Below are 26132 nucleotides of genomic sequence, written 5' to 3'. Positions count from 1 at the left end.
TGCCTCCTCCAGTCCCTCTTCCCAGGCGGGTTTCCTCTTCTGGAGGCCTTTTCAAAGGTGACTCCCCTCCCCCACAACCTTCCACTTCTGCTTCCTGCCTGTCCCCGTTCCTGGAGCTTGGACCAGGCGCTGGCTCAGGCATGCAGAGGATGGAAAGAAAACATTGCCCGTTTCCTGTTGGTGATTTCTCCTTGGGGTGATTGGAAAATCCAGCACAGCCATTCACAGGGCTGCTGCTGCAGAGCTGGGCCTGGTCTGGGAGAAGGAACCTGCACCTTCACTCCTCCCTTCCTCTGTCCTTCGTGCTGTCCTGACTCCCACATCTCCTGTTGCTCCCCCAGCCCATCCCCACCCTGCCCCCGCAATCACACCTGCTGGCCCGGTGAGCTGCTCCTTCCATGCTGGGCCCCACTGGTTCCCAAACTGCAGGGCCCCGGAGCCTTGGGATTGGGTGGTGCACTGTGTGTCCCTGCGCAGCCTGAGGGAGCAGGTCCTTCTCCGGTCCCCGAGTCCCCTGGTGCTCCGAGGCTCGGTTCTGATGGGATCCAGGGACACCCGGGCTCTGGTGCTTTTCCTCAGGAAACTGATTCGAATAAAAGCTAGACGGTGTGCCAGCACCTGGCAGGAGTGTTTCCTAGAGTGTGGAGCACAGAATTGCTGGGGGTGATGGCGGGGCTGGGGTGCTTGTTTAAGTTTCAGATTCCCGGGCCCATCCAGGTTGAAAGGCCCAGAATGACGGGGGCCCAGCCGGCTGCAGCTTTTAGCGAGCTCTCCAGGTGGTCCTCCTGCGTGGTGACCAGTGCTGCTCAGAGTGTGGTTCATAGTCAAGCAGCGTTTGGGGTCCTCTCCCAGCCCTGCTGATTCAGACACTGGGGGAGGGACCCGGCAATCTGGTGTAAGAAGCGCTGCAGACTGAAGTTTGAGAAGCGGGAGGGCCACAGCTGGGGGAGGGCCACAGCTGGATGAAATCGGTGTGCAGCTGCAGGTAGATGGGCCCCTCGAGGAAGGGAGGGTGGTGTTTGCTGCAGCAGCCCCACGAGGCAGGACCAGGGAGGGGCCTGACGTTCCCTGGAGGCTGCTTTCTAAAAAAGGAGAAGTCCTGAGAGGCCATCTGCCGTCCCTGATTCCCCGTCAGGTCTGTGACCAGGGCCGCGTAGAGCGGGATGTGCCCTGTCGGAACTGCAGTGGAAGAATCCCCACCCAGGCACCCCTCTCCTCTGTGAGGACAGGAATAGGAGAGGCCTTGGGGAGCGCCGAAGGGATGCTCCTGGATGCGAAGGAGAAAGCGGGCCTGCTTCGTTGTAACGACTGTTCCCTGCTCTCCTGGGCAGTGAGGTTGGACAGGCATTGGGAGGGGGGAGAGGCCTCTGGAAGCCCTGCCGAGCTCCCTTCTGAGCCCCAGGGTCCCGGGAACAACTTGGCCAAGACAGCAGGCCCCGGTGGTGGCTTCTTTTGAGAAGAATCGGAGGCCAAAGTTACCCAAAGACTAGAGGATGAGCAGATTTCTTAATTTTCAAAAAAGTGGGGAAGAGTGAATGTTGAGTTAGAGCAGCAGGAGGATCCCTGCAGCCCCCAGGACATGCCATAGGTGGGAAGGGAAGGGGGGGCGGGGGGCACTGGGAGCCAGGGTGGTGCACCCCGAGGCTGGCCAGCTTTCCTCCTGGCCGTTAGATTGGAAGGCTCTAAGTGTGGGAGAGTGTTGGCACCCTTATCTGATGGAGACCCTCTTACACTGTTGTGAACCGCGGGGAAATGTGCGCTGTTTTGTGGTTAGTTAGGTGGCCCGCTGGCTGGTGGGTACCTGTACTGCTGTTGTGTAGCTGGGGGTGGTCAGGAGTGACAGTGTGGGAGTGTCTGTCCTTGGCCCTTTCTGTATCGGTGGATGTTAAATAAAGCTGAGTGAGCACTGAGATGTTTGAGGTTGGTCAGAATCCCAAGACATCTCAGTAGGCTGAGCTCAGGCAGAAGGTAAGGGGGGAATGTAACAGGAATCTGCCTCAGGGCTTGGCTATCCGGAACACCCCAGTGTTGCCAGTACAGGAGGTAGGAGGGGGAAGGGAGAGGATGGTCCCGCCTGCACTCTCCAGCCCACACCTGGGGCCTCTGAGAAAACAAGGGAGTGGGTCGCAGCCCTGAAACTACTCCAGGCCGGAGGTGGTGGGGAAATGGCTGTTCTCACGAGGGGAGCCTGGAGGTCTTGGGGGAGAGAGGGAGACCCAGAGAGGAAGGACTGCTCCTTGGACGTGGGATTGGACCCAGCCTGCGGGCACCGAGGGCAGACCCTGCCAGGGGAGGTCCTGGCTCTTGCTGGGGACTCGCCACGAGCACCCTGAAGGCAGGCGAGCACCCTGGAGGCAGGCGGAGGCTGACCTGCGGTCCGGGGTCCAGGCCCGAGTCTGGTATATTTATTTAGTCGTGCTAACCCCAGGCTCAGAGAGGGGCTGTCTTGGACTGAATGGACCCTGTGTGTGTTATACAAATCTTGCAAGAACAGCCGCAGCCTCCAGTGAGCTCAGAAATCCCCACCTGAATTGGGCCTTTTTAAAGTTGTTTTTAATAGGCAATACTTACGTGGCAAAAAATGCAAATGTAAACAGTAAGCTTCATTTCTGTCTCCACTTTTTTCTCCAAAAGCAACCAGTGTTACCCAGTTTCTTGTTTCTTGTTCCAGGGATGGTCTCTGTGCATGTGTGTATATACACACACACCACTAAGTTTGTATGTTTAGGTTTTCTTTTAAAAAAAATATTAGTATTATTCCTTGATTAATAATGGTGATCATTTCATATCCCCATATATAGAGCTGGCTAATTCTAAAAGTAGCTACAGAGTATCCATTGTATGGCTCCGTTGCGATGTATTTAGGGCACACGTAGGGGTTTGTTGTAACTAGTGCTGCAGTCCCCTCCCACGGTGTCAGTGTGTCTGCGAAGTGCACTTCCAGAAGTCCAGTCTCTGGGTCAAAGAGGGTGTCATTTTTAAATTTGACATTGCTGTATTTTTCATTGGCGATTCTCAGCATATAGTGAGAGTGAACATCTTTAATCTTTAGTTCCTTTTCTGTAATTGCCTGCTCACATCATTTGACTTTTTCTAGTGGTCTTTTTATTATAAAACATTTTTCTTAAGTTTGTCATTTCTCTTGTCTTTAAAAAAAATATAAAAATAATATGTGTATATATATATATGTTTTTCTTTGATCTCAGAGAGAGGGAGGGAGAGAGGGATAGAAACATCAATGATGAGAGAGAATCATTGATCGGCTACTTCCTGCACGCCCCCTACTGGGGATCAAGCCAGCAACCTGGGATCTAACCATGACTTTCCTGGTTCATAGGTCAGGTCGGTGTCCAGCCCTGGAGCCACACTGGCCCGGCTCTCTTGTCTTTATGTTGTTTTCCTTATTTGTTTCTTACCATGCAGAACATTAATTTTATATCTTTGGGGTTTGGGGCCACTTCTTACATTTAAATCTTTGATCTGGCTGAATTTTATTTTGGGGGTAGAACAGGGTAGTTTCTTGCTTTTGTGGTGGTTCTTTTCTGCCACCTTGCTGTGGCTGTGGCTCTTGGGCTTCCTTGCTCTGGGAGGAGACGAGGAGTGGACAGGGGTCTTTGGTGCCCAAAGCTTCTGCATCGTGATGGTCTCCAGAGAGAAGGATGTCAGGACACAGCCGCAGCTCGCCCGTTCCCTCTGCCTCCCATCATCCCTGCTCACCCATCACTCAGATCCCCGGGCCTCTCAGAACCAGCAGCAAGGTCTGAGGTTCTGGCAGAGAGTCAGGTTGATGGCAGGACCTGGAGGGCTTTGTGCTGACCACTCCCCAGCCACAGGGAAATGAACCAGCCTTAGGGCAGCCCCATTGGGGTTCATGCTGTCCTGACTCACATCTTGACCATCAGACCACAGTGTACAAGGAAAGGGGTCTATGGTCCATGCTGCAGGTAGCCAGTTCTAGCTCTCTCCAAGGTCACTTAGCCATCGTCTGGCCTCAAGATTGCTTTGCCTACAGTCACCGCTCTGCCCATAGACCAAAACAAACTACCTCAGCCACAGGGCTAAGAACCAGGCCCACCCTGTGGGGACCGGTAGTACCTTAAAGGCTTGCGGCCCCCATGAAAAGTGCATTCCCAGTTCTCCAGCACAGCTAAGAAGAGCAACTGGGACCTCATGGGCAGGTAGCAGTGTCTGACAGTGGGGCCCTGGACCAGCAGGCAGCTTCACCTGGGAACTTGTGAGAAATGCAGATTCTGCTTCTTCTAACCCAGACTCTGTAGGTGGAGCCCACTGTTGAGTTGAACAAGCCTCCAGGTGGTTCTGGTGCCCTGCAGTTTGGGAACCAGTGGGGCCCAGCATGGAAGGAGCAGCTCACCGGGCCAGCAGGAGTGATTGTTAGGGGGCCTACAGGTTTCGTCACACTCCCTCACCTGTCATTGGGTGCCTCTGCAAACCGCAGCAGCCACTGATTAGCAAGAGTGGCTGATATCATGGCAGATCTGCGTTGCTCCTGGGCATTTGAATTGGCATGGGACACGGCAGAGGGACTGTATTCAAAGCGGCCTGGCTTCCAGGCCTGTTTCCTCCTTCTACCTCTGATCTGCAAGTCGCTTACCCTTGCTGAGCTCCAGGCCTCATCTTAGGAGCAGCATGGTGCTGCCTCACTTGCCTGAGTCCGCCTCCTGGATCAGGTGAGCTCCTGAGGTCCCGCCTTGTTTCTGGAACAATGATTCCCTGCCAGGTTCCCTTGAGGAATGAACCAGAGGTTGGAGAATGAGAGTGTAGCCTGGGGCCAACCCAGGCGTGCTGTCCTCAGTTTGGGCACAGGGAGATGGGCTCTGGCCCCCTGCTGGATGGATGGTGATAAGGGCACTGGAAGAGGGAGACAGAGGTGGGAGTGAAGCTTAGGTGAAAGGGGTTTTCAGGGAAGCCCACTGCTCGTGGGTGGCGAGTCCTATAGTGTGGGTGTGGGTGTGTGGGTGTGGGTGTGGGTGTGGAGGCCCTGGCAGGTAGGAGGGTAAACTGGTTGCCACAGTCCAGACTGATGCAGTTTCTCCTGCAGGGCCTGGCTTGTGGGCTGTTGCTGTTCTCCTGAGAAGTTTCTGGTTAGGCTGGTGGGAGCTCCCGGCAGAGCCTGAGCGGTTTTTTTCTTCCTTTCAGATTTGACCATGAGCTACCCAGGCTACCCCCCGCCCGCAGGCGGCTACCCCCCAGCTGCACCAGGTAAGAGTGTGTGTGGGGAGGGGAGGAATGAGATTGTCCCCCACAGTGTAGCCAGGTGGGGTGGCGGCTGGAGGAGAGCACGGACCCTGAGGCCAGGAGAGCCTGGGTTTGAAGCTGCCTCTGGGAGGCCAGGACCAGGTCTGGTGACTTGTTACCGATAGCGGTGGGCAAAGGCTTCTCCTGGCTCCCTTGTCTCCTTTGCAAATGGCTTCACGGATCTCTTCCCCCACTGGGCTGTCCCAGATGCTAACAAGAGAGCCAGCGAAAGCCTCTGGCACGGTGTCCTGGGCGCACTGTCAGGTGACTTGTCACTTCTGTGCTCAGGGCTCAGGGTCCCCCTGCGGGGTCGGGGAGGAGGGGGAGGGGGGGAGTGAAGGCGGTCTCTGAGGGTCAGGTGTCCTGCGGCTGCACCAGCCACAGTGCTGCTCTGCACACCCAGAGGTCATCTTCTCTGGCCTGGCCCCCCGGGTAGGAGGGACACATGAGGGCTCCTGGGACAAGGGGGGGAAGGGACCATTCCAGGCTGGTCATCCTGAGGTGGCCTGAGCTGCGATGCCCCTCGCCCCACAAGATCCCTGGGCATTGCCAAAACCGGTTTGGCTCAGTGGACAGAGCGTCGGCCTGTGGACTGAAAGGTCCCAGGTTCGATTCCGGTCAAGGGCATGTACCTTGGTTGCGGGCACATCCCTAGTAGGGGGTGTGCAAGAGGCAGCTGATTGATGATTCTCTCTCATCGATGTTTCTAACTCTCTATCCCTCTCTCTTCCTCTCTGTAAAAAATCAATAAAATATATTTAAAAAAAAAAAAAAAAAAAGATCCCTGGGCACATTCATTTCTCTAGAGCTGAGGCTCTGGAGTCTGAGCTCTGAGGGCCCCGCAGACCATTTGGACTCACCCCCCTCATCGCCTGGTGACGGTCAGGCCCAGAGCTGGGAGGCAGCTCAGCCGCTGGCTCATCGGGTGGACTGGGCCATTGCGCTGCGAGCAAGCCCTGTCCTGATTGGCCTGAGTCCCCTCTCCCTAGTAGGAATCCTATCGTCTGAGCATCTGAGCAGCAAGAGAGCAGGCGGGTGACTCGGGAAGGCTCTGTCCTGAGTGTCCGGAGCCCTGCCAGCGCAGAAGCCAAACTCGAGGCCCCAGGGCCCGTTTGCTGCGAGAACAGAAATGCATCTAACAGGCCAGCAGCCGGCACGATGACGCCAGCTGAGCTGCCTGCTGCTTGTCAGTGACAGCGGCAACATAGCGCCTGGGCACCCAGCGAGGCCCTGCGTGGGCGTTAACTCAGCCTCAGCACGGCAATGTGAAGCAAACACTAGTTATACCCCCTTGTCCCCAGGGGAACGGGACTGCGGTGGTGGGTGCCCCGCCCCAGGACACAGTCCTGGTTCTGCTGGCTCCAGAGCTGGGCTTTTTACTGATGTCCCCCTCTGTCCCCACAACGACGGTGTCTGTGTTTAACGTGACTCAGGCCCATCTCCTTTCCTCCTCCAACCTGCTCCTCCATGCCTCTTGCAGACTTGTGATAGCAAACAGCCACAGTGGCAGCCTCCCCCCTCCACCACGCGTTTGCATCTCCCTGGATTCTCAGTGCTCCCTGAGCTCCTGCTGTCAGTGTTCTAAAATGACCTGTCCTTGCGTCTGCACTCTTGCTCTACGATGGGGAGCCTGGGGTGGGGGTGGGGGGGTAGACCTGCCCTTGACCTTCTGCATCCTCAGTACCCCACAGAGGGCTTGGGAGTGTTGCTGAACCACCCCTTCCCTCCCTGGACGGAGCGGAAGGCCCCCTCTTCCCTTCCTCCGGCAGTGGGACTGGGTTAGACTTGCTTGCCTGTGTGTTCTGTGGGGTCTGTAGTGCTGTCTCCGAGACCCTGCTTGGCCTGCCCCTCGGCCACCTGGGAGCTTGCTGTCTCTGCCTTTCCCTGTTGGAGGCTGACCAGGGGCTAACAGGCTTGGTGTTGCTTTCAGGTGGCGGTGCCTGGGGAGGTGCTGGCTACCCCCAGCCCAACATGCCCCCTATTGGGCTGGATAACGTGGCCAACTACGCAGGGCAGTTCAACCAGGACTACCTCTCGGGAATGGTGAGTCCAGCCCTCCTGCTGGGCTGCCCTAGACCCACTCCTGCATGGCCAGGGTGTAAGGCTGCTGGCTTCCAGTGTGCCAAGGGGGCTGTGTGTGTTACGTGTGGATGCTGAGTGTACTGAGGGGCATCTTAGGACATAGGGGTTTTTGTCGGGGCTCTCACCTGCTCACTGTCCCTCTCTGCCTCTACATCTGCCAGCTGTAAAATCAGGGACGGGGGATGCATTGCGCGCTGTTAGGTCCTTTTTGGCTCTTCGGGGTTGGGTGGGGTGGTGCCTTTTGGAATGTGTTGAGCGCCTTTTGTATGAGCTCAGAATAGGACCAGCAGGGAGGTGAGGGTGGGCATGTGTATGCATGCATGTGCTTTGTACAAATGTCTCTGTGTGTGTGTGTGTGTGTGTGTGTGTGTATGTACGCATGTGTGGGTGGCTGTTCTGCTTGGGCCTGAGAGTGGGTTCCTGGTAGCATGGGCAGACATGCTACTTTTACTTGTTGATTTGCTTTTAAAATGCTATACTTTGTAATGTAAACAAATGTATGCTCAATGTAAATAGTGCAACCAGTAGGCAGTCTAACTTGTGCCAGGCCCATCCTGGGTACTGGGACTCGTGGATGAAACACACCACAGCCTTAGCCCTGGAGTACTTGTTACCCACTGGGAAGAGACGGGCAGTTGCCATGGTAACCATGCGGTGCTAGAGCCAGTGTGGGGGCTTTGGGCACAAGAGCAGGCGGGGGTCAGCAGTGCAGGCGGGGTGCTGTGGGGCGGTGTCAGGTGCTCGGGCTCCGAGGGCAGCGCCGGGGCCTGCAGGCGCAGGGCAGGGAAGGGAGGAGGGGAGGCTCCCCCTCTCCCCCGATAGGGGGACTGGGTTGGACTTGCTCGCCTGGGTGTTTTCCGTGGGGTCTGCATGTTGTCCTGGGCCTGCTCGTTAGTCTTAGGCTCTTCTCTGCTTTGTGGACTTTAGGCGGCCAACGTGTCCGGGACGTTCGGAGGAGCCAACGTGCCAAACCTGTACCCTGGCGCCCCTGGGGCCCCCGGGGGCGGTTACCCTCCTCTGCCCCCTGGGGGTTTTGGGCAGCCCTCTTCCACGCAGCAGCCTCTTCCTCCGTACGGAATGTACCCGCCCCCTGGAGGAAACCCGCCGTCTGGGATGCCTTCATACCCACCCCCTGGGGGAAACCCGCCATCTGGGATGCCTTCATACCCGTCATACCCAGGGGCCCCTGCGCCAGGCCAGCCCATGCCGCCTCCCGGACAGCAGCCCCCAGGAGCCTACCCTGGGCAGCCGCCAATGACCTACCCTGGGCAGTCACCAATGCCACCTCCTGGGCAGCACCAGCAGCCGATGCCAAGCTACCCAGCATTTCAAGGGTCCGGGACCGTCACCCCTGCCGTGCCCCCATCTCAGGTGAGTGCCAGCCTGTGCTACCCTCAGTCCCAGCCTGGCTCCAAAGGCCCAAGACGCGTGGCCCAGAGTCCTGCCAGCGTGGCCGGGAGGGTGTGGGTGGGCAGGCCAGGGCTCAGGCCTCCAGCTATAACTTCTTGTCTTAACCCTCCCCCGAGCATATGTTTCCATTGATTGTAGAGAGAGTGGAAGAAAGAGGGAAAGACAGGAATATCGATGTGAGAGAAACAACACATCAGTTGGTTGCCTCCTGCACGTGCCCCAACCAGGGCCAGGGCTGCGGAGGAGCCTGCAACCGAGGAACGTGCCCTTGACCGGAATTGAACCCGGGACCCTTCGGTCCACAGGCCGACGCTCTATCCACTGAGCCAAACCGACCAGGGCTGTAACTGCTTCTTGTTTTAACAGAGTGTCACTGTCTCAGACTCCGCAGCCCTGGTTTGAATTCCTGAAGAGCAGGGAGCTGCCCGGTCTCTCCCGGTTCGGTTCGATGTTCTGAGTGCGACTTGGTGTGAATGTCCGGCTGCTCCTCATGCCTCTGTTGTTGACTTACTGCCTGGGTTCAGGTGTATGCCCAACAGCTCTGAGTCTTCAGCTCCTGGATGGGCCCCCACCCCCACCCCGCTCACTTGGGAGGATTTGTAAAACCCCCTGTAGGGAAGATGGTTGGCCCTTCCCTCAGAGCGGCTCTTGGCTCCTTTGGGAGAGCGTTTGTGTTGGCAGAGCCTAGAATTCATTGTCATGGTTACATGGCCAAGCCAGCAAAGTGCCGTGCTGGTGATATGTGCTTGATGACTATTTTCAGACAGGGGCTCCCCTCTCTTCCCTGCCCCCCACCTTCCCCCACCCCTGCCCTGCTCTCCTCCCTCCCTCCCTTCCTCTCTTCCACCTCATCTCTTCTCTGAGTTTATCTCCTTAACTGTTAAAATCAGTCTGCGTTAGCCACAGGAGATAGCCCAGGGTGAGACGGCTGAGGCGGGGAAATTAAGTTTGCTGGGAGCGAGGCTGCCAGTGTCGGGAAGAAGTGAGGCGGCAGCAGGTTGTAGAGTCCAGAGGAGGTGCCAGGAGCTGGTGCTGGTCCAGGAGGTGGTCAGGCTGCTGGACCATCGTGAAGGGTGGGCACCTACATCCCCCCAGAGGAGTCACCTTTTTCTAGTTTGCACGGAGGTGCTCCGTGGACCAGCCAGGCTCCATTAATGATGCTTTGGTGGTAAGGCATCGAGGAGAAGCCAGCGGCTCCTGCGCCTGAGGCCTCCCCTTCAGCAGGAGCCCAGGCCAGCCCCGGAGGACCTGGGTGTAGGGCCGATTTTCAGCATCAGGATTCGGCTGTAGATGAGCTCCTAGCCACAGGAGCGAGCCAGGCAGAGCGTCAGTACCAGGACGCAGGACAGATAATGGCCACGTAGGACCACTCAGTAGGTTCCTCTGTGCTGTTCATTGTGAGCTCCTTCAGCTACCCCAACTTTCAGATAAAGGTCATTCCCAGAGTCGGGTGGGGCAGTCGCATCTGGGGATGCAGTATCTTACCTGTCTGTCTGTCCCAGCAGTTTGGGAATCGAGGTACCATCACAGATGCTCCTGGCTTTGACCCCTTGCGAGACGCCGAGGTTCTGCGGAAGGCTATGAAAGGCTTTGGTGAGCGTTCCCGATGGCTCAGATGCTCACCCCCCGCCCCCCATACCCTAGGCAGTTACCCAGTGGCTCTGTGGGCTGGGGTCACTGGGTCGAGGCAGCCTGGCCCTAGTGGTAGTGGAGAGAAGATGGATGTGGGGGTGCATTGGGGTGCCCAGAAGAAGGGGAGGACCCATGCCTGGGGAGTCTTCCAGCTGCAGAGCATCCCACGACCCCCAGCCCTGCCCACTCCCACCTCTTCCTCCTCCAGGGACTGACGAGCAGGCCATCATCGACTGCCTGGGGAGTCGCTCCAACAAGCAGCGGCAGCAGATCCTCCTGTCCTTCAAGACAGCGTATGGGAAGGTGAGGGTGCGGGGGAGGGTCCAGGGAGGCTGGTCCCCTGAACGAGGCGTCCTCCAGCACAGCCCTGCTCGCCCTGCTCTTCCTTGGGGCAGTGAGGCACATCAGGGTATTCCTGCTGCCCTCCCAGCCAGTGGCCTCGGCTGATGGCATCTCCTGGGGTGATGATGGGGTGAACGATGCTCTGAGGGGGAAACCAGAGTCCACAGGGAACTGAGATTTGATGACAGGCGTCAGAGATGGGGTTCTCGCCCCGGCGCTGCCTCGATCACTGAGCCCCAGGCAAGGGATTCCCTCCCCCTGGCCTGGTCCTCTCCTGGGAACCTGGCTGCTGTCCTGCCCTCTTCACGGCCACCCTGAGGCTCGGCTGGTAGAAGGGCTTGAAGGAAAAGGCTTTCCCGAACAAATGCGAGGGGCGCATTTTGAATCTCAGGAAGGTAGAACCTGGGCGAGTATTGCGGAGGCTGGTATTCCAGCACCAGTGTGCCACGGACTGCCTGGGATGGGAGCAAACGCAGCTCCGGATCCGCAGGGCTGGGCTGGGGATGGAGCGTCGGCTTTTCTGCCAGTGCTCCCTCCTCACATCTGTAAAGCTGTCCCTGTCCATCACCTGTGGAGTCTCTAAATAGGGTTGTTGTTTGTTTGAATATCCAATCAGGATTTGATCAAAGATCTGAAATCTGAACTGTCAGGAAACTTCGAGAAGACTATCTTGGCTCTGATGAAGACCCCAATCCTCTTTGATGTTTACGAGATAAAGGAAGCCATCAAGGTGTGTAAGCATGCGTGTATGTGTGTGTTCATACATGTGGACACAGCCCAGGGGAGGGCCTGGATCACGTGGTGTGTCTTAGCCCGCTCACTAGCTACCTTTGTCATTTTGGCTCCGACAGCCCCTCGGGCTGGAGGCCACGTGCTATGGAAGGGGACCTTCCGGTGACTCCCCAAGAGGAAAGCGGAGGGTCATTCATTGTCAGGGAACATCCAAGTGTCTCCATCTTAATGACGTGGTGGGAGCTGGGGCTGTAGAGGGGTGTGAGGCACGGGTGGGCTCATCCTCCTTCAGTAGCAAAGGGCAGAGGCGCCCGGAGCACTTGAAGCAGAACAGAGAGGATCGGTTATGAGCACAGAGAGGAACAGCCTGGCGTGGGGACAGGTGGGACAGGGATGTCACTCAGACAACAGGCGGGCGCTCCCGTCGCTGCTTCTGAGTCCACTCTGTGCTTCCGTCTGCTTCCTGCTCGCTCCTCGTCTGCTCGGCGAGGTCCCTGTCCATTTACCCGCCAGAGGTCCAGCCACAGAAGAGGCCAGCGGCCCCTGAGTCCACATTGTGAATGGCTCGGTTCGGTTTAGTGTCTGCCCAGCCTCTCGTTGTGACCAAGCGGAGAATCCTCTGGAGAATCCTCTGCATGCCGTACACCCCGGGGATCCCCAGACCCACCGTGGGGATCCCTGTGGATGGGAGGGCAGCCCACAGAGGGGTGCTTTGGGAGGAACCTAACATTTCCTCCGTGGCGGAGAGGCGAGGCGGGGAGGCGCAGTGACCTTGCCTGCCCCCAGGAGAGGGAGAGCTCTCGGTGTGGAGCTGGAAGGGAGAGGCCCCCCCTGAAGCACCCTGCATGCCTTCTTCTACCGAGGGGTCAGGAGGCAGTTGGGGAGGGCACCTGGGAGTGGCCCCTAGACCTCTGCCCAGCCCCAGCCCCAGCCATTCATGAGGTGGTGGTGGTTGTGGGGTGCTGGAAGCAACCAGGTGTGGGGTCAGCTGTCACTGACTAGCGGTGTGTCCTTGAGCGCCTGTAAAATGGGACTGTGGCTGCCCATTGTATGGACCGGTGAGCTGAGGCCCAGAGGGGCCGAGTGGCGTGTGTACAGTTACACAACCAGTCCGCAGCAGGGCCGAGACTCAGACCGACAGAAGCCAGGCTGGTGTCCTGTCCTCCGCCCTCACTGTCCCTGCCGTCCTCCCTCGTCCTCACTGTCACTGCCTTTCCCTGGGCGTCTGCCGAAGCCCACGGTCCATTCTGAGGCTCTTTTTCCCGCATGCCCACTCGCGCTTTAAACCCATTCTCTCAGTTGTTCTCATCTCATTCATGCGCTGGACTTGGGATAGCACAGTTCTGAGCCCCCATCTCAACCCACTTTGCCTGGGACAAGTCACTCCACCTGATTCTCAGGTTCCCGGTGGGTAGACGGGGGACGATCCTCCGTGTGGTCCCCTCATCGCCACGTCCCTGTCCCCTGGGGCTGCGGGGGATGGCGCGGCTGCCCTCAGAGGGACAGCAGCACAGGGGCTCTGTGGCTCCTGTTGCCGGGATTTGTGCCTGGGGAGCAGGGCAGTGGCACGGCGCCAGCTCTTTCCTGGGTGCCAGTGAGGGAGCGTAACAAACTGGTTTGCGGTGCCCTCTGCAGGGGGCTGGCACGGACGAAGCCTGTCTGATCGAGATCCTCGCCTCCCGCAACAACGAGCACATCCGGGAACTGAGCAGAGCCTACCAAGCAGGTAGGCTGCCCCAGGCCCAGGCCCTCCCCAGATCCCTGTGTGTCCCTGGCCTGGCCACACCCTCTCCCAGGGCCTCTGTTCCTTCCTGGATTCTCATCACCTCACCCCCTGCCACAGCCAGCACATGGGGCTTTGATCTAAGGCCCAACCCTGCCTGCTGTTTGCACACAGGACAGGTGACTAAAGGAAGCGAGGGATGAGGAAACCTCTTGGGCATGGTTTGGGCCAAGCCTGGCAAGAGGCCGGGACAACCTGGAGTTCACAGCCTTCCCCCCGCCCCCGCCAGGATTTCCCAATGTATGTTCCTGGAGAGCCACGTGGGCCACCTGTCTCGAGCCCAGGACTCCTGGGCCTTCTCTGGCCAGTGCCCCCTGTTGACTGTGTCTGCATTGGGCAGCTCTGTCCCCCGGGCTACAAGGTGGGCCTTTCTCTGTCTCCCAGAATTCAGGAAGACCCTGGAGGAGGCCATTCGAAGCGACACGTCAGGACACTTCCAGCGGCTCCTCATCTCTCTCTCTCAGGTACGTTTCCCACGCAGCGGAGAGGGGCCTCCCTGAGCAGGGAGGGAAAGGAGGGGAGCGAGGGGCAGCCCCGGGGAGTGGCCTTGACCACACAGCCTGTTTCCTTTCAGGGAAACCGGGATGAAAGCACAAACGTGGACATGTCGCTCGTCCAGAGAGATGTCCAGGTGAGTGTGGTGGCCAGATCAGGCACCTGCCTGGGCTTCCTGAGCTGGTGGGAGGCCACTTCCTTCTTCCTGAGGGAGGAGGTCTAGGATGGACTGAGAACCCGCAGGAGTGGGTCCCGATGCTGTGACTTCCAGAGGCCCTGCTGCTTACCAGCGGTGCGGCCTGGAGCAGGTCCCCACCGTGGGGCTCGTTTCCCTCCCTGTAGAGGGAACTTCCACGAGGACCGTCAGAGCGGTTGGTAGGTCACGGTTATGAAGGTGGAACTTCGTGTGACCTGGCACTTCGGTTGGTTGCATTGCCATGATGTTTGCAAATGGGCAGAACCCACACTTGCTTGTGAAGCTTTTCAAGGTTTGAGCCTGGAAACCAGCTGTCACGTTAATTGTGCAGCCTTAGCATTCTGTCCTTGTGCCCAGTCTGGTGTGAACTGCAGACAGGGGGGACGTCCCCATTTCCTCTCTTGGTCCAGGCATCTGAGTGCCCCTCTGGAGGAGTTTGGGTTTCCACTAATGAATTCAGAGCATTGAGTCTGGAGAGAGCCCAGCTCCCTGGTGGACGGAGCGGCCCTCCCTCTCCCTCTCCCTCGTCACTGCTCCTGCCGCCTCGGCAGGCTTCCCCGGGCACTGCCGTGGTCTCCCGTCTCCCCCAGCGGTCAAGTTGAAGAGCACCTCTGCAGAGTGCCCTCTTGTTAGGGTTGGAAGAGAGCCACTCTTATGATCTGGTCCATTTTGCTTGCCAAATGGGGACTGAGACTCAGAAAGGTTGACATTGTGCCCAGAGAAACATGGAGGCAGAGCCTGGACAAGGGCCCAGCCTCCTGGCTCTGTTCCTGCAGGGAGCACACTGACCCCTGGTCCCAGATGCCCTCCTGAGGGTCTGCCTTACCATCCCCCCTGGCTGGAGACACCCATTTCCATTTCTAGACTCGGACAATCTCAAAGCTCCCGGGCTCTGGTTCTGGCCTCAGTGGGAACATTCCTGTTTTCCTATTTCTGTGTGGGCTGTTTCCCAGCTGATGCGGAAGTGACCTCAGTCACAAGGTCTCATGCCTGCTGCTCTGCCTTCATGGCCTGGACCTGTTCCTGCCTCCCCTTGACCTGTGGGGTCTTGGAGCCCCTGATGGCCACCCTCTTCCCCTGCGTGTTGGTGCCTTTAGATCTAAAAGCTGTTACCTGAGGCTGGAAGGCACTTTTGAGCCATCTGTTGCAAGGGTTGCAAATTGGCAAATATTTTAGACTCATACTTTCAAAAGCTTAACAGGCAAGTGCAAATTCTGCCCATTTGCAAACATCATGGCATATGCAACCACAGGGAAAGCTCCTCGCATATGAATCCCACGTCTGTAACTGACTTACCAGTTATTGTCATACTCATCTCCATGCTCCTCTGAAAGATCGGGAACTTCATTAGATCAGGATCTGGCTGCTCGTGCGCCGTGGGCCTGGCAGAGTGAGCCTGCATTGCTCAGTCACGGAGCTCGCTGGTGCTGAGAAGTAGCCGCCCTCTGTGGTTAGCCTTGGTCCCCACCTCCCTCAGGCCCTGTATCCTCGGGTTACGTAGCTGGCCCTTTGGGCTTTTGGATTTGTGACCCCAAACCTAGTCCAGTGTTCACATTGTGGAGATGAGGAAACGAGGCTCTGAGAGGGCCCCTGACCTGCCGAGAGCCTCGCGGCAAGTTGGCTGCGAGCGAGGACTCGGGCCCCTCGTTCTTTTATACTGGGTGCTGCTGCTCCCTTGGTTGGTTAAAGCAGTTCCTGCCCTATCCTGGCTCCCGTCGGCCTCGGTTCTCCTGGGTCCGAGTTCTCCCAGCTTCAGGATCCGTGGTGTTGCCAGGGAAGGGACGTGCGGATGGTGTCCGGTCCTGCACAGTAATGGAGCACAGCGGGGCACTGGTCCTAACCCTTCCCCTCGGGGCCTGCGCAGCCAGGAGTCTCTGCCCGGCTCTCGTGGGTGACCTGGACCTGGTGTTGAGGGAGCCTGCATGGCATGCCATCGTCCCCTCTGTCTGTCCAGGAACTGTACGCAGCTGGGGAGAACCGCCTGGGAACAGATGAGTCCAAGTTCAATGCAATCCTATGCGCCCGCAGCCGGGCCCATCTGGTGGCAGGTAAGGCAGTCCCAGACCTCCCCGGGCCAGGTAATGAGGGCAGACAAGGTACAACCGCAGCTCCTCTCTGCATGGGGCTCTCGCCTCCTCATAGTAACGGGTAAAGGGTGCCAAATATATGGTGACGGGAGATGATTTGACTTTGGGTAGTGGACACACAATGCAATATCAGGGTAAGCCAAGATTTCAGGCTAACGATGAGCAAGACATTTCCCTTCACCTTAAAAGTTTATTACAAATCTATTCCGACATCCTGTCTGGGTCTGTGTGACCATGGCCAAGTGATCTCGAACAGAAAAAGAGATTTGGCCCTGGCTGATTTGGCCCTGGCTGATTAGTTCAGTTGGTTGGAGCATTGTCCCAATGTCCCAAGGTTGCAGGTTCGATTCCTAGTCAGGGCACATGCAGGAATCAACCAATGGGCTCAGCGGGTGTGGCTCAGTGGTTAAGCAATTGATTCCTGGTCAGGGCACATGCCAGGGTTCTGGGCTCAGTCCCCAGTAGGGGATGTGTAGGAGGCAGCCAATCAATGGTTCTTTCTCATCATTGATGTTTCTATCTCTCCCTCTCCCTTCCTCTCTGAAATCAATGAAAATATATTAAAAAAAAAAAGAAGAAGAAAAAGACAAGCAGACAGTAACATAACCCCAAGCCTGTTCACATAAGCAGAAGCCACAGGGCTCAGCTTTGTAGTTATTCCAGGCCGGGGTCTTCTGAAGTCAATAAAAATATGTATTTTTTTAAAAGTGTTTGAGGTTGCCGAAACCGGTTTGGCTCAGTGGATAGAGCGTCGGCCTGCGGACTCAAGGGTCCCAGGTTCGATTCCAGGCAAAGGCATGTACCTTGGTTGCGGGCACATCCCCAGTAGGGGGTGTGCAGGAGGCAGCTGATCGATGTTTCTCTCTCATCGATGTTTCTAACACTCTATCCCTCTCTCTTCCTCTCTGTAAAAACTCAATAAAATATATTTAAAAAAAAAAAAGTGTTTGAGGTTCTGGGATGGCAAGAGGTCAACTCAGGAGGTGTGACTCCACCCAGAGCCCTGGTCCCAGCTTTCTTTGCTGAAAGGCTCAACAAGGCCATGGGGGTACGCTACTTCCCCATGGAGGGGGGCTATGTGTGTCACTCTCTGATCTAACCAACTGAGCCACCTGGCCAGCGCAGACTTAATTACCTCTTTAAAGGCAATTAGTTATCTCCAAATACAGCCGCATTCTGAAGTCCTGGGGGCTAGCACTTCATGTGAATTTAGGGAGGATGACAGAATTCAGCCCACAACGTGTTCCTTCTCTCTTCTCACTAGTTTTCAATGAGTATCAGCGAATGACAGGCCGAGACATTGAGAAGAGCATCTGCCGGGAGATGTCCGGGGACCTGGAGCAGGGCATGCTGGCTGTGGGTAGGTGTCCTGGGCCTGCGTGTCCGCCGCCTGCCCGCCAGGACTGGCATGTACTATAAGCTTTCAGGGTGCTCACCATCCTCTGGTCGAGGGCAGGCAGAGCAGTGAAAGAACCATAGGACCCAGTGGGCTAAACATGGGAGGGTCGCCCTGCTCCCCATCACGGTGTGGTTGCGCCCCCAGCCGTCTGGAGGTGTCTTGTTTCTATTTCAAGCGCAGCTCTGGAAAGGGCGTGCCATGTGGGTATTCGTGGGAGAGCAACCAGCTGCCCTGCTGGAAGAGATGACTCACATCCCGCCAAGTTTCCTCTAAAAATACATCCCCGCAGGCAGTTGTCAGATGTTTGTGATGGAAACACGTGGTTGCAACAGCAACACAAGCCTCGCTAGAGGAGAGCTGGCCTAGCTCCCTGCACGGTGTGCTCCTGGCAGGCCCGCGCCCTGCCCTCTGAAGCCAGCGCTCCGCCCCCCCGCCCCCCTCAGGGTTGGCCCCTCTAAACCCACTCGGGAAACTCACGGTTTGTCCATCTTTCGCTTTGCTTTTCTTGGAGCTTTCTGATGGGAGAGGTGACGAGCCCTCCTGCTTCCCTGCGTGTCCCCTGTGGTAGGCCTCATGGCCTGAGAACACTGGGGAGACATCCCACTCGGCCATCCTTCCTCCACAAGGTTCTCAGCATCTCCAGTTCACCCCTCCCACCTGAGCAGCACCGCGGGGTCGCCATCCCGTTCTCTACATGGCTCCTTTTGCCCGGAAAGAGGCCGGGTGCTGTCCAGGCCCTGCATGTTTATCCAAAGAATTGGAGCCGAGACTGTGGCTGATTGACTGACCCTGGAGGAGAAGGGGGAGGAGGTGGCCCCTGGACTGTTTCCTGCAGAGCGAGTTACGCTGTGTTTCTCTCTTCCAGTGAAATGCCTCAAGAACACCCCTGCCTTCTTTGCTGAAAGGCTCAACAAGGCCATGAGGGTACGCACCTTCCCCGTGGAGGGGCGGGGCGTGGGGGGTCAGCCTCACCTTGGCTGGGACCAACGCTCCTGGTAGAAGGCATGGGGAGAGCTACAGCTCAGCCAGGAGGACTGAGGGCCCCAGGCAGGAGGGCACCAGGGGCCCGGGAAGGTGGGACGGTGAGGCCCGTTGCTCACACCCTCGGTGGACTCTCTAGGGAGCAGGAACAAAGGACCGGACCCTGATTCGCATCATGGTGTCTCGCAGCGAGATCGACCTCCTGGACATCAGAGCGGAGTACAAGCGGCTGTACGGCAAGTCGCTGTACCACGACATCACGGTACGGGCCTCGGGGTGGCTGGGCCGCCCGCTGGCCAGTGGGCACCCTGCCACCACACTGTCTCTCCCTTCCCTCAGCTCCCACCGCTTGGCCTCTGCAGGGCCTGGGCGTCATGTTTGTGGACCTTGTCCTTTCTCTCTCAGCTTTTACTTCTTCATCCAGTTGCCCCCAAATAGGTCCTCCCTGCTGCCACCCCCACCCCTCAGCAGTAAGGAGGGCGGTGCAGAGGGCTCGGGTCAGTCCCGCGGCGTGGAGCCCAGCCCTGGCTCTTCTGCGCGCTGGAGATCTGTGTGACCTACCTTAACCCTCCAAACCCATTCCCCATCGCAAGGCCAGGTGCTGGTGCTCCCCTGGGACTGGTGAACGTGAACGAGACGGTCCCTGTAAAGCATATCAAGTGTGCTTGACAGTCACCGTGTGCGGAGCTGTGTGACAGGCGTACCCTGTCTGTGTGGCCCGACAGTTACTAGTAAATTCCGAACTCGCGTGAGCCTTGCAACTGCAGTCACCATGACCAAGTCCCGATTTCAAACCCATTAGCATGTACTGTTGGGCGTGTCAGGGGAGAAGCGAGCTCCATTGCCCTGGCTGTAACGATGATGCTCTCTGTAGAAGAGAATTAGTAATTAGCCTCAAAGTATCATTTTCTGTGCCAGCGGGCTGTGGGCGTGTACAAGACCCCACAGGCCTTGCCTTCAAGGAAGGACATGATTAGACATTAGCTAAGCGTGGCTGCACTTTGGAGTAAGTCCCGTGGTCTCAGGGGGAGGAGATAGCAGTGTGAACTGGGTGCCCAGATAATACAGCGCCCCCCACTGTCAGTCTGGCACATTCCCAAGTGGGACAGACACACTCCTGTTACAGCATAATCCCCATCGGAGCCTCAGAAATATGCGGGGAAGTGGCACCAGTAGTTAGCCCTGGGCGGTGGTGTGCTGACTGTTTAAGATTTGTGTTTGTTTTTCGGATTCTGACTTCGATATTGGGGTGATGTCGCTTTCTGGTTTTCTTAAGGGGCCTGGGGGAGGCCAAGCTGCATTGCCAAGGCCCTAGCTGCCTAGTGTGGGAGTCTTGGCCACTCTGGGGCCTGCATTTCCCTGGGATGGGCCTCCGTTCTGTGAGGGCACTTGGGGCAGAAGAAAATGAGGATCCAGGAGGCCAGGACTGGCCACATCTCCCTCACTGATGCACCCATTTCTGTGACAGGGAGACACCTCGGGGGATTACCGGAAGATTCTGCTGAAGATCTGTGGTGGCAACGACTGAGCCGTGACCGGTGGCTCACTGTCCACCTGCCAGCAACAGTGATGCTAGGAAAAGGCCAAAGGAATGTCTGTCTGTTTCTACCAAACCCACAAAATAGCCCCCAAACCCCAGTGCCGACAACCTGCGGAGCCTCTGCCCTGTCCCCCACCCGCCCCTCCTGACCGTGCCCCCCCACCCGCCCCTCCTGACTGTGCCCACCCGCCCCTCCTGATGGTGCCCATGGGCCTGGTTGGCCTGGACGCTCAGGATACGTCTCCTTCCCCCCGTCCCCCCTCAGCCTCTTGCTGCTAAAGTAGATGTTTTGTCTCTGACTCATGCAGCCATTGCCCTTTGCTTGTAGCTGAGACACTCGGCTTCATTTTAGTCACATGATTTTAATGTTCTTTGGAGGCATTTTTTTATAGTCATTGCCAGACAGGTGCGTCCACTCTGCTGCCACACATTTCGGGAAGTGTGAGCGGTCGGGGGCCGTGCCATGTCCTCACTGAGGAGGAAAAGGGAGGACCTTTCAGGGCAATCTTTGATTCTGGTGAGAATGTGTCATGAGCTTTGTTATTGCCAAACTCACTGCTTTTTAGAGAAAAAAAAGGTCAGAAAGTCATCTGTTCCTTCTTCATATAAAACCAGGGAAGAACCAGCCCTGGTACAGGGCTCTCTGTAATGGAGGATGTGCCTTACACCTGGATGCTGATGGCCAAAAGCTGTTTCTAAATTAAAGCCAGCCAGCTCTGGAACATTCTGGAAATGGCCTCTTTTCTTCTGCTTCATGATTCTGCCCTGTCCCCAGGGGTTCCAACCTTATTAGCCAGGGAAATTATGTGGCTTTACATAGAAGCTTGTGCTCAGGAAACCTGGGCATGAGTAGTTCACAGGGACCCAGGTTGTAAGGGTGCTTCTGAAATCCACGTGGGGCCCAGACACTGAGAAGGGCGGTGATTTGGGTCACATGAGAGCAAGGGACGGGGGCGGGGGTTGCTCAGGTCCGAAGGAGGGACACTGGAAGGAGGGGATGCGTGCCTCCTGGGTAGGCCTTACTGCCGGGTTCCCTGAGGACCCTTCCGTCTGAGAGGGTGATCCTGGCTGTGGCCCTGGCAGGCTCCTTGCCCCTTGGTTAATGGTGGTAGGATAGGGCAAGTCCAGAAGGGGCAGAGTTTCCAGAAGTCATTGTCATGTCCAGAACCCAGAGCTTGCGGGTCACAGGTCTCTATTCACTCCCTTTCCGACCTCCTTTGTAGAAAGTATAGAAAGGAGAGAATCCAGAGACTAGGAGGGCTTGGGGGTACCTCCTCCCTCCCCCTTGGACATGGTGAGAAGAGGGGATCACCCAAGGGGCATGGAGCAGCCACAAGCGGGACAGGAACCTGGTCTACCTAGGCCTGCCTTCCCAGCCAGAGGAAACTGGTGTGGGCACTGCACCAATGGCAGGCCCTCCTGTCAGGCCAGCTCTGCCTCAGTTTCCGTGCCAGAGCTTCTTGCCCAAGACCCAGTATGCTTGGCTGAGGTGTTCCTTCCCTAGGGCAGGCCCCCTGCCCCTGGGTGCCCAGGTGTGCCCTGCCTGGTGGGATGGACCACTTGGCATTGGCCAAGTTGCCATGAACTCGGGCTGACCCAGCAGCCTCAGAGCTGTGTGCCTGGATTCCGTCGGCTCCGATGTGACTGTCGGCGTTCTGTGGCATGCCTGCCCGGTGTCTACACCGGAGTTCCAACCTGGTGCCTCGCAGGCGCTGTTTGACTGCACATGCATTGACTTTGGTCTCCAATGAGTTTTTAATATTTGAACTTGTTACCAACATTTAAGTACTGAACGATTTCATACTTAAACAAGTTTAGACTTTTTAAAATAAAGTAAGGAAGAACATGCTGTTTCCTTTTTCTCTCTCTTTTTTAATTGATTTGAGAGGGAGAGAGACAGAAAAATTGACCTGCTGCCTTGCACACACACAGGGATCAAACCCTAAACCTGGGTGTGTGCCCTGACGGGAATAGGGGAGGACGCTCAACCAACAACCACACCGGCCAGGGCATTGCTGGCTTCTCCTGAAAAACCAAAAATTCTGGCAGTATTGGCTTGGCATTCCTGCACAGCAGATGCTGCTGGAGCCAAATTGCTGTTGCCCCCTTTAGGCATATACTCTTCATTTCGCTACAGGCCCCACCACTCCCTGATGTGTTCCACCATCACATGTTACCTATTTGGCCCCTGCAGGCCTTTGAGTTTGAGACCCTAGTTTTTGCACTTGGGACACCTGTGCTCCTCCTGGTCCTGGTTCTCTGCCTTCCTGTGCCTCTGGCTGCCTTCTTGGTCATGTCCAGGCACCCAATCCATAGTGAGTTTGGGCTGGAGGACTGAACTACATCTCTACAGGGGCAAAGGTCAGTGGGAGGTTGTTGTTAACAGTGATTATTCTCAGAACAAAAAAAGATGGGGAGGGGGCATTTGACCTTACAGATGATCATTTTGGTAGAGGACTACACAGGTTTTCTGCAGCCTTTTGGGTTGTTGGTCAAGGCCAGTCCATGGCACACATCTAACATCACTTCCAGAATAGAGGATCCAGGGAATTCAGCCCTTAGTAAATTTTCAACAGCGGTGGGCCTGGAGAGGAACACTGTGCTAAGGGTAGCACTGGGACTAGGGTGCGGCAAGTGAGTCACTTGTCTGGGCTGTAACATTTAGGGAAGGAACCTTGGAATGTGCACTTCGTATTGATGGGGAAATGGGGCTGACGTGCTTGTTCTTCAACCTCAGTGTGACATAAAATACCAAGGAAAGGAACTAGGAACATTAAAAAAAAAAGAATAAGCAGTTCTATCGCAGAGTCAGGGAGTCAATATGCTGTAATGGGATGCCATTGAACCAGATGATAGAAGTGGGGGGCGGGGGGGGGACCCAGCAGGTAGCCTCCACTGTTAAACACCATGCACTCCCATGGGTAATACTTTGAGAATCCAGTTCTGTCTCCACCAAAGCCCATTCAGTATTTCCATCGAGCTGTAATTGTCCAAGTGGAGGCCTGTTCCAAGGTTGGTTCTGAACATTTTAGATTCGAAAATAGAATGAAAAACGAAGCAAAAGGGGAGGTAAAACTCCAGCTCTTGCCACTTTTTTTTTTTTAATTTTTAAAAAAAATGTATTTTATTGATTTTTTTAGAGAGGAAGGGAGAGGGATAGAGAGTTAGAAACATCGATGAGATGAGAGAGAAACATCGATCAGCTGCCTCCTGCACACCTCCTACTGGGGATGTGCCCACAACCAATGTACATGCCCTTGACCGGAATCGAACCTGGGACCTTTCAGTCCACAGGCCGACGCTCTATCCACTGAGCCAAACCGGTTAGGGCTCTTGCCACCTTCTTAATCACAGTCTTCTTTTTAAAAAAAATATATTTTTATTGATTTCAGAGAGGAAGGGAGAGAGAGAGAGAATCATTGATTAGCAGCCTACTGCACACCCCATGGGGAATTGAGCCTGCAACCTGGGCATATGCCCTGACCAGGAATTGACCCCTGACCTAGTTCATGGGTCGACGCTCAACCACTGAGACATGCCAACCAGGCTAACCACAATCTTAAAAAAAAATTTTTTTCATTGATTTCTAGAGAGAGAAACATTGATTGAGAGGGGTACATCTGTCAGCCACCTCCTGCCCCCTACCAGGGATCGAGCCCGCCACCTGGACACGTCGTGCCCTGACTGAACCGCAAACCAGCAACCTTTTGGTGCAGGGGACGGTGCCCAACCAACTGAGTCACGGCTTAACCACAATAGTCTTGACAGTGCTTTCATGTATGAGGAAACTGCAGAAACAGTTTGTCCCTGCAACGGAGACAAAGGGAGGTGTGGAATTAGCTGTCAGATGTGAGCCTTTTTGAACACTGATGATGTGTCTGAGATGTGTGTTTCTGTGACACTGAATCAGATAAAGATAGCAAAGAAAGCACCTGCGTGTGCATCAGGATCAGCTGAGGAGCTTGTTCCAGAGGCAGGTCCCTGGGCCCCACCCTCAGATGCAGAGCAGGCATGGGGCCCAGGAACCCATCTGTTACCTGCTTGCCTTGTGATTCTGATGCCCATCTAAGTACTGAGCCCGAGAACGGACGTGTTCACACAGAGGGTATTGGTGCAGGTGGCAGGGTGTTTGGAATCCAGTTAGGTAATGGGAGATGGAACATGTCCACTCCCAGCTTTGGGAAGAGGGATCTCAGAGGTGAACTTCTGCAGATACCCCTGGTCCAGGCAACAGCTGGATGGCCACACCATGCCCATTCTCTTACTTTGATGGGGAGTTCTAATCCTAGCCGAAGATTTGACCCTGTTTCTACTGTCAGCTTCTTCCTGCCCTGGCTGATATGGAGTGGAGTCAGACCTAGAAACAAATCAACCTAAACCACTTCCCCAGGCAGGTAACCGCTTTCATTTCCCCCCACCACACCTACCACCTGTGCTCTGAGAGACGGGGGTCATTACCCAGTCCTCCACCTGGACACATACAGGGTCCCCTCTCAGCAAAGGATCCAATCAGGCCCCCAACTCTGCAAGGGGCTCTTGCCCTCAGCCCTGGCTCCTTGGAAAGCTCTCCTTTGCCTAATCCTGGGGTCCACCCTGAACCTGGTTCCTTCCCAACAATCGGAGCTGATCCAGTCCTGAGGTAGAAAGAGCACTGGCCTGGGAATCGAGCATCCCTGTTCTGAGCTCAGCTGAGCCACTGATTGGCTGTGTGATCCTGGAAAAGTCACTTGCCCTCTTTGGGCCTCTTGACCTTTGTAAAGTGAAGAGCCCCAAGTGAGTTTGAAAGGAAAACTGACAGGGAATAATAGTTCAACAATTACAGGTGGAGGCTTCAACATCCCACTTTCTCTATTGGATAGAACAATTAGGCAAGGTAAAAAAGGAAACAGAAAACTTGAACACTACAACTACCTAGACCTAACAGACATAGAGAACAGTGCACCCAGCAACGGAATATACACTCTCAAGTGCACATGGGAAATATCCAGATAGACCACAAAAGTAAATAAATTTTAGAAGATAAAAACCATACAGAGTATCTTCTATGACCACATGGAATGAAATTAGTAATAACAAGAGGAGATCTGGAAATTTTACAAATATATGGAAACTGAACAACATACTCTTAAAAAAATAACCCAATGAGTTAAAGAATAAATGACAAGAGAAATTAGGAAATACTTTGAGATTAATGAAAATGAAAACAATATACCAAAATGTGGGATACAGTGGAAGGAAGCAGTGCTCAGAGGGAAACAGCTGTAAATGCCTACATTAAAAAAAGAAGATCTCGCCGAAACCGGTTTGGCTCAGTGGATAGAGCGTGGGTCTGCGGACTGAAAGGTCCCAGGTTCGATTCCGGTCAAGGGCATGTACATTGGTTGCGGGCACGTTCCCAGTGGGGGATGTGCACGAGGCAGCTGGTCGATGTTTCTCTCTCATCGATGTTTCTAGCTTTCTATCCCTCTCCCTTCCTCTCTATAAAAATAAAAAAAATCAATAAAATAAAAAAAAAAAGAAGATCTCAAACCAAAAACCTAATTTTCCATTTTAAGGAATTAGAAAAAGAAGAGCAAACTAAACCCAAAGCAACCAAAAGGAAGGAAATAAGTATTAGAGTGCAGATAAACAAAATAGAGAGTAGAAGAAAAGACAATAGAATCAATGAAACAAAAAGGCCCTTTGAAAAGATCAACAAAATTGACAACACTTTAGTTAGATGAAGAAGAGACAGATGATTCAATTACTAAAATCAGAAATGAAAGGTATATTACTAGCAACTATATACAAATAAAGGATTACAAGAAAATACTGTTAACAATTGTATGTCAAGATATTAGGTAACCTAGAAGAAATAGAAGATTCTTAGGAACATACAAATTGTCAAATCTGACTTGAAGAAATAAAAAATCTGAATAGACCTATAATGAGATTAAATCCGTACTTTAAAAAACTCCCAATAAAGAAAAAAATCAAGACTGATGCATTCTATCAAATGTTTAAAGACGTGACATCAATCTTCCTCACACTATTCCAAAATATAGAAGTAATACTTCCTAATTCAGTCTGAGACCAGTGTTACCCTGATACCAAAGCCAGACAAATACATCACAAGAAAATGCAAAAATCCTCAATGAAATACTAGCAAACTGCATGTTAAAAGAATTATTTACCATGACCAAGTGGGATAAATCAAA

General features: G+C 55.1%; 1 protein-coding gene across 1 annotated transcript in view; it reads left to right on the top strand.

Annotated features, from left to right (window-relative positions):
* Window positions 1–20668, top strand: part of ANXA11 (annexin A11) — a 46083-nt gene extending 25415 nt beyond the window's left edge. The window contains exons 2-15 of the mRNA XM_008145297.3: window positions 5158–5220; window positions 7187–7299; window positions 8266–8709; window positions 10254–10341; window positions 10589–10683; window positions 11339–11452; window positions 13090–13180; window positions 13622–13701; window positions 13812–13868; window positions 15883–15976; window positions 17280–17375; window positions 18280–18338; window positions 18535–18657; window positions 19864–20668. Coding sequence (XP_008143519.2) covers window positions 5166–5220; window positions 7187–7299; window positions 8266–8709; window positions 10254–10341; window positions 10589–10683; window positions 11339–11452; window positions 13090–13180; window positions 13622–13701; window positions 13812–13868; window positions 15883–15976; window positions 17280–17375; window positions 18280–18338; window positions 18535–18657; window positions 19864–19923 — 1569 coding nt within the window. The 5' untranslated portion in view covers window positions 5158–5165 and the 3' untranslated portion in view covers window positions 19924–20668. The remainder of the gene's footprint in view (window positions 1–5157; window positions 5221–7186; window positions 7300–8265; window positions 8710–10253; window positions 10342–10588; window positions 10684–11338; window positions 11453–13089; window positions 13181–13621; window positions 13702–13811; window positions 13869–15882; window positions 15977–17279; window positions 17376–18279; window positions 18339–18534; window positions 18658–19863) is intronic.
* The last annotated feature ends 5464 nt before the right edge of the window (window positions 20669–26132 follow it).

Source organism: Eptesicus fuscus, chromosome 17, assembly GCF_027574615.1.
Source record: "Eptesicus fuscus isolate TK198812 chromosome 17, DD_ASM_mEF_20220401, whole genome shotgun sequence".
Taxonomy (NCBI): domain Eukaryota; kingdom Metazoa; phylum Chordata; class Mammalia; order Chiroptera; family Vespertilionidae; genus Eptesicus; species Eptesicus fuscus.
The sequence above is the reverse complement of the archived record's forward strand: the minus strand, read 5'-3'. Positions and strand labels throughout refer to the sequence as shown.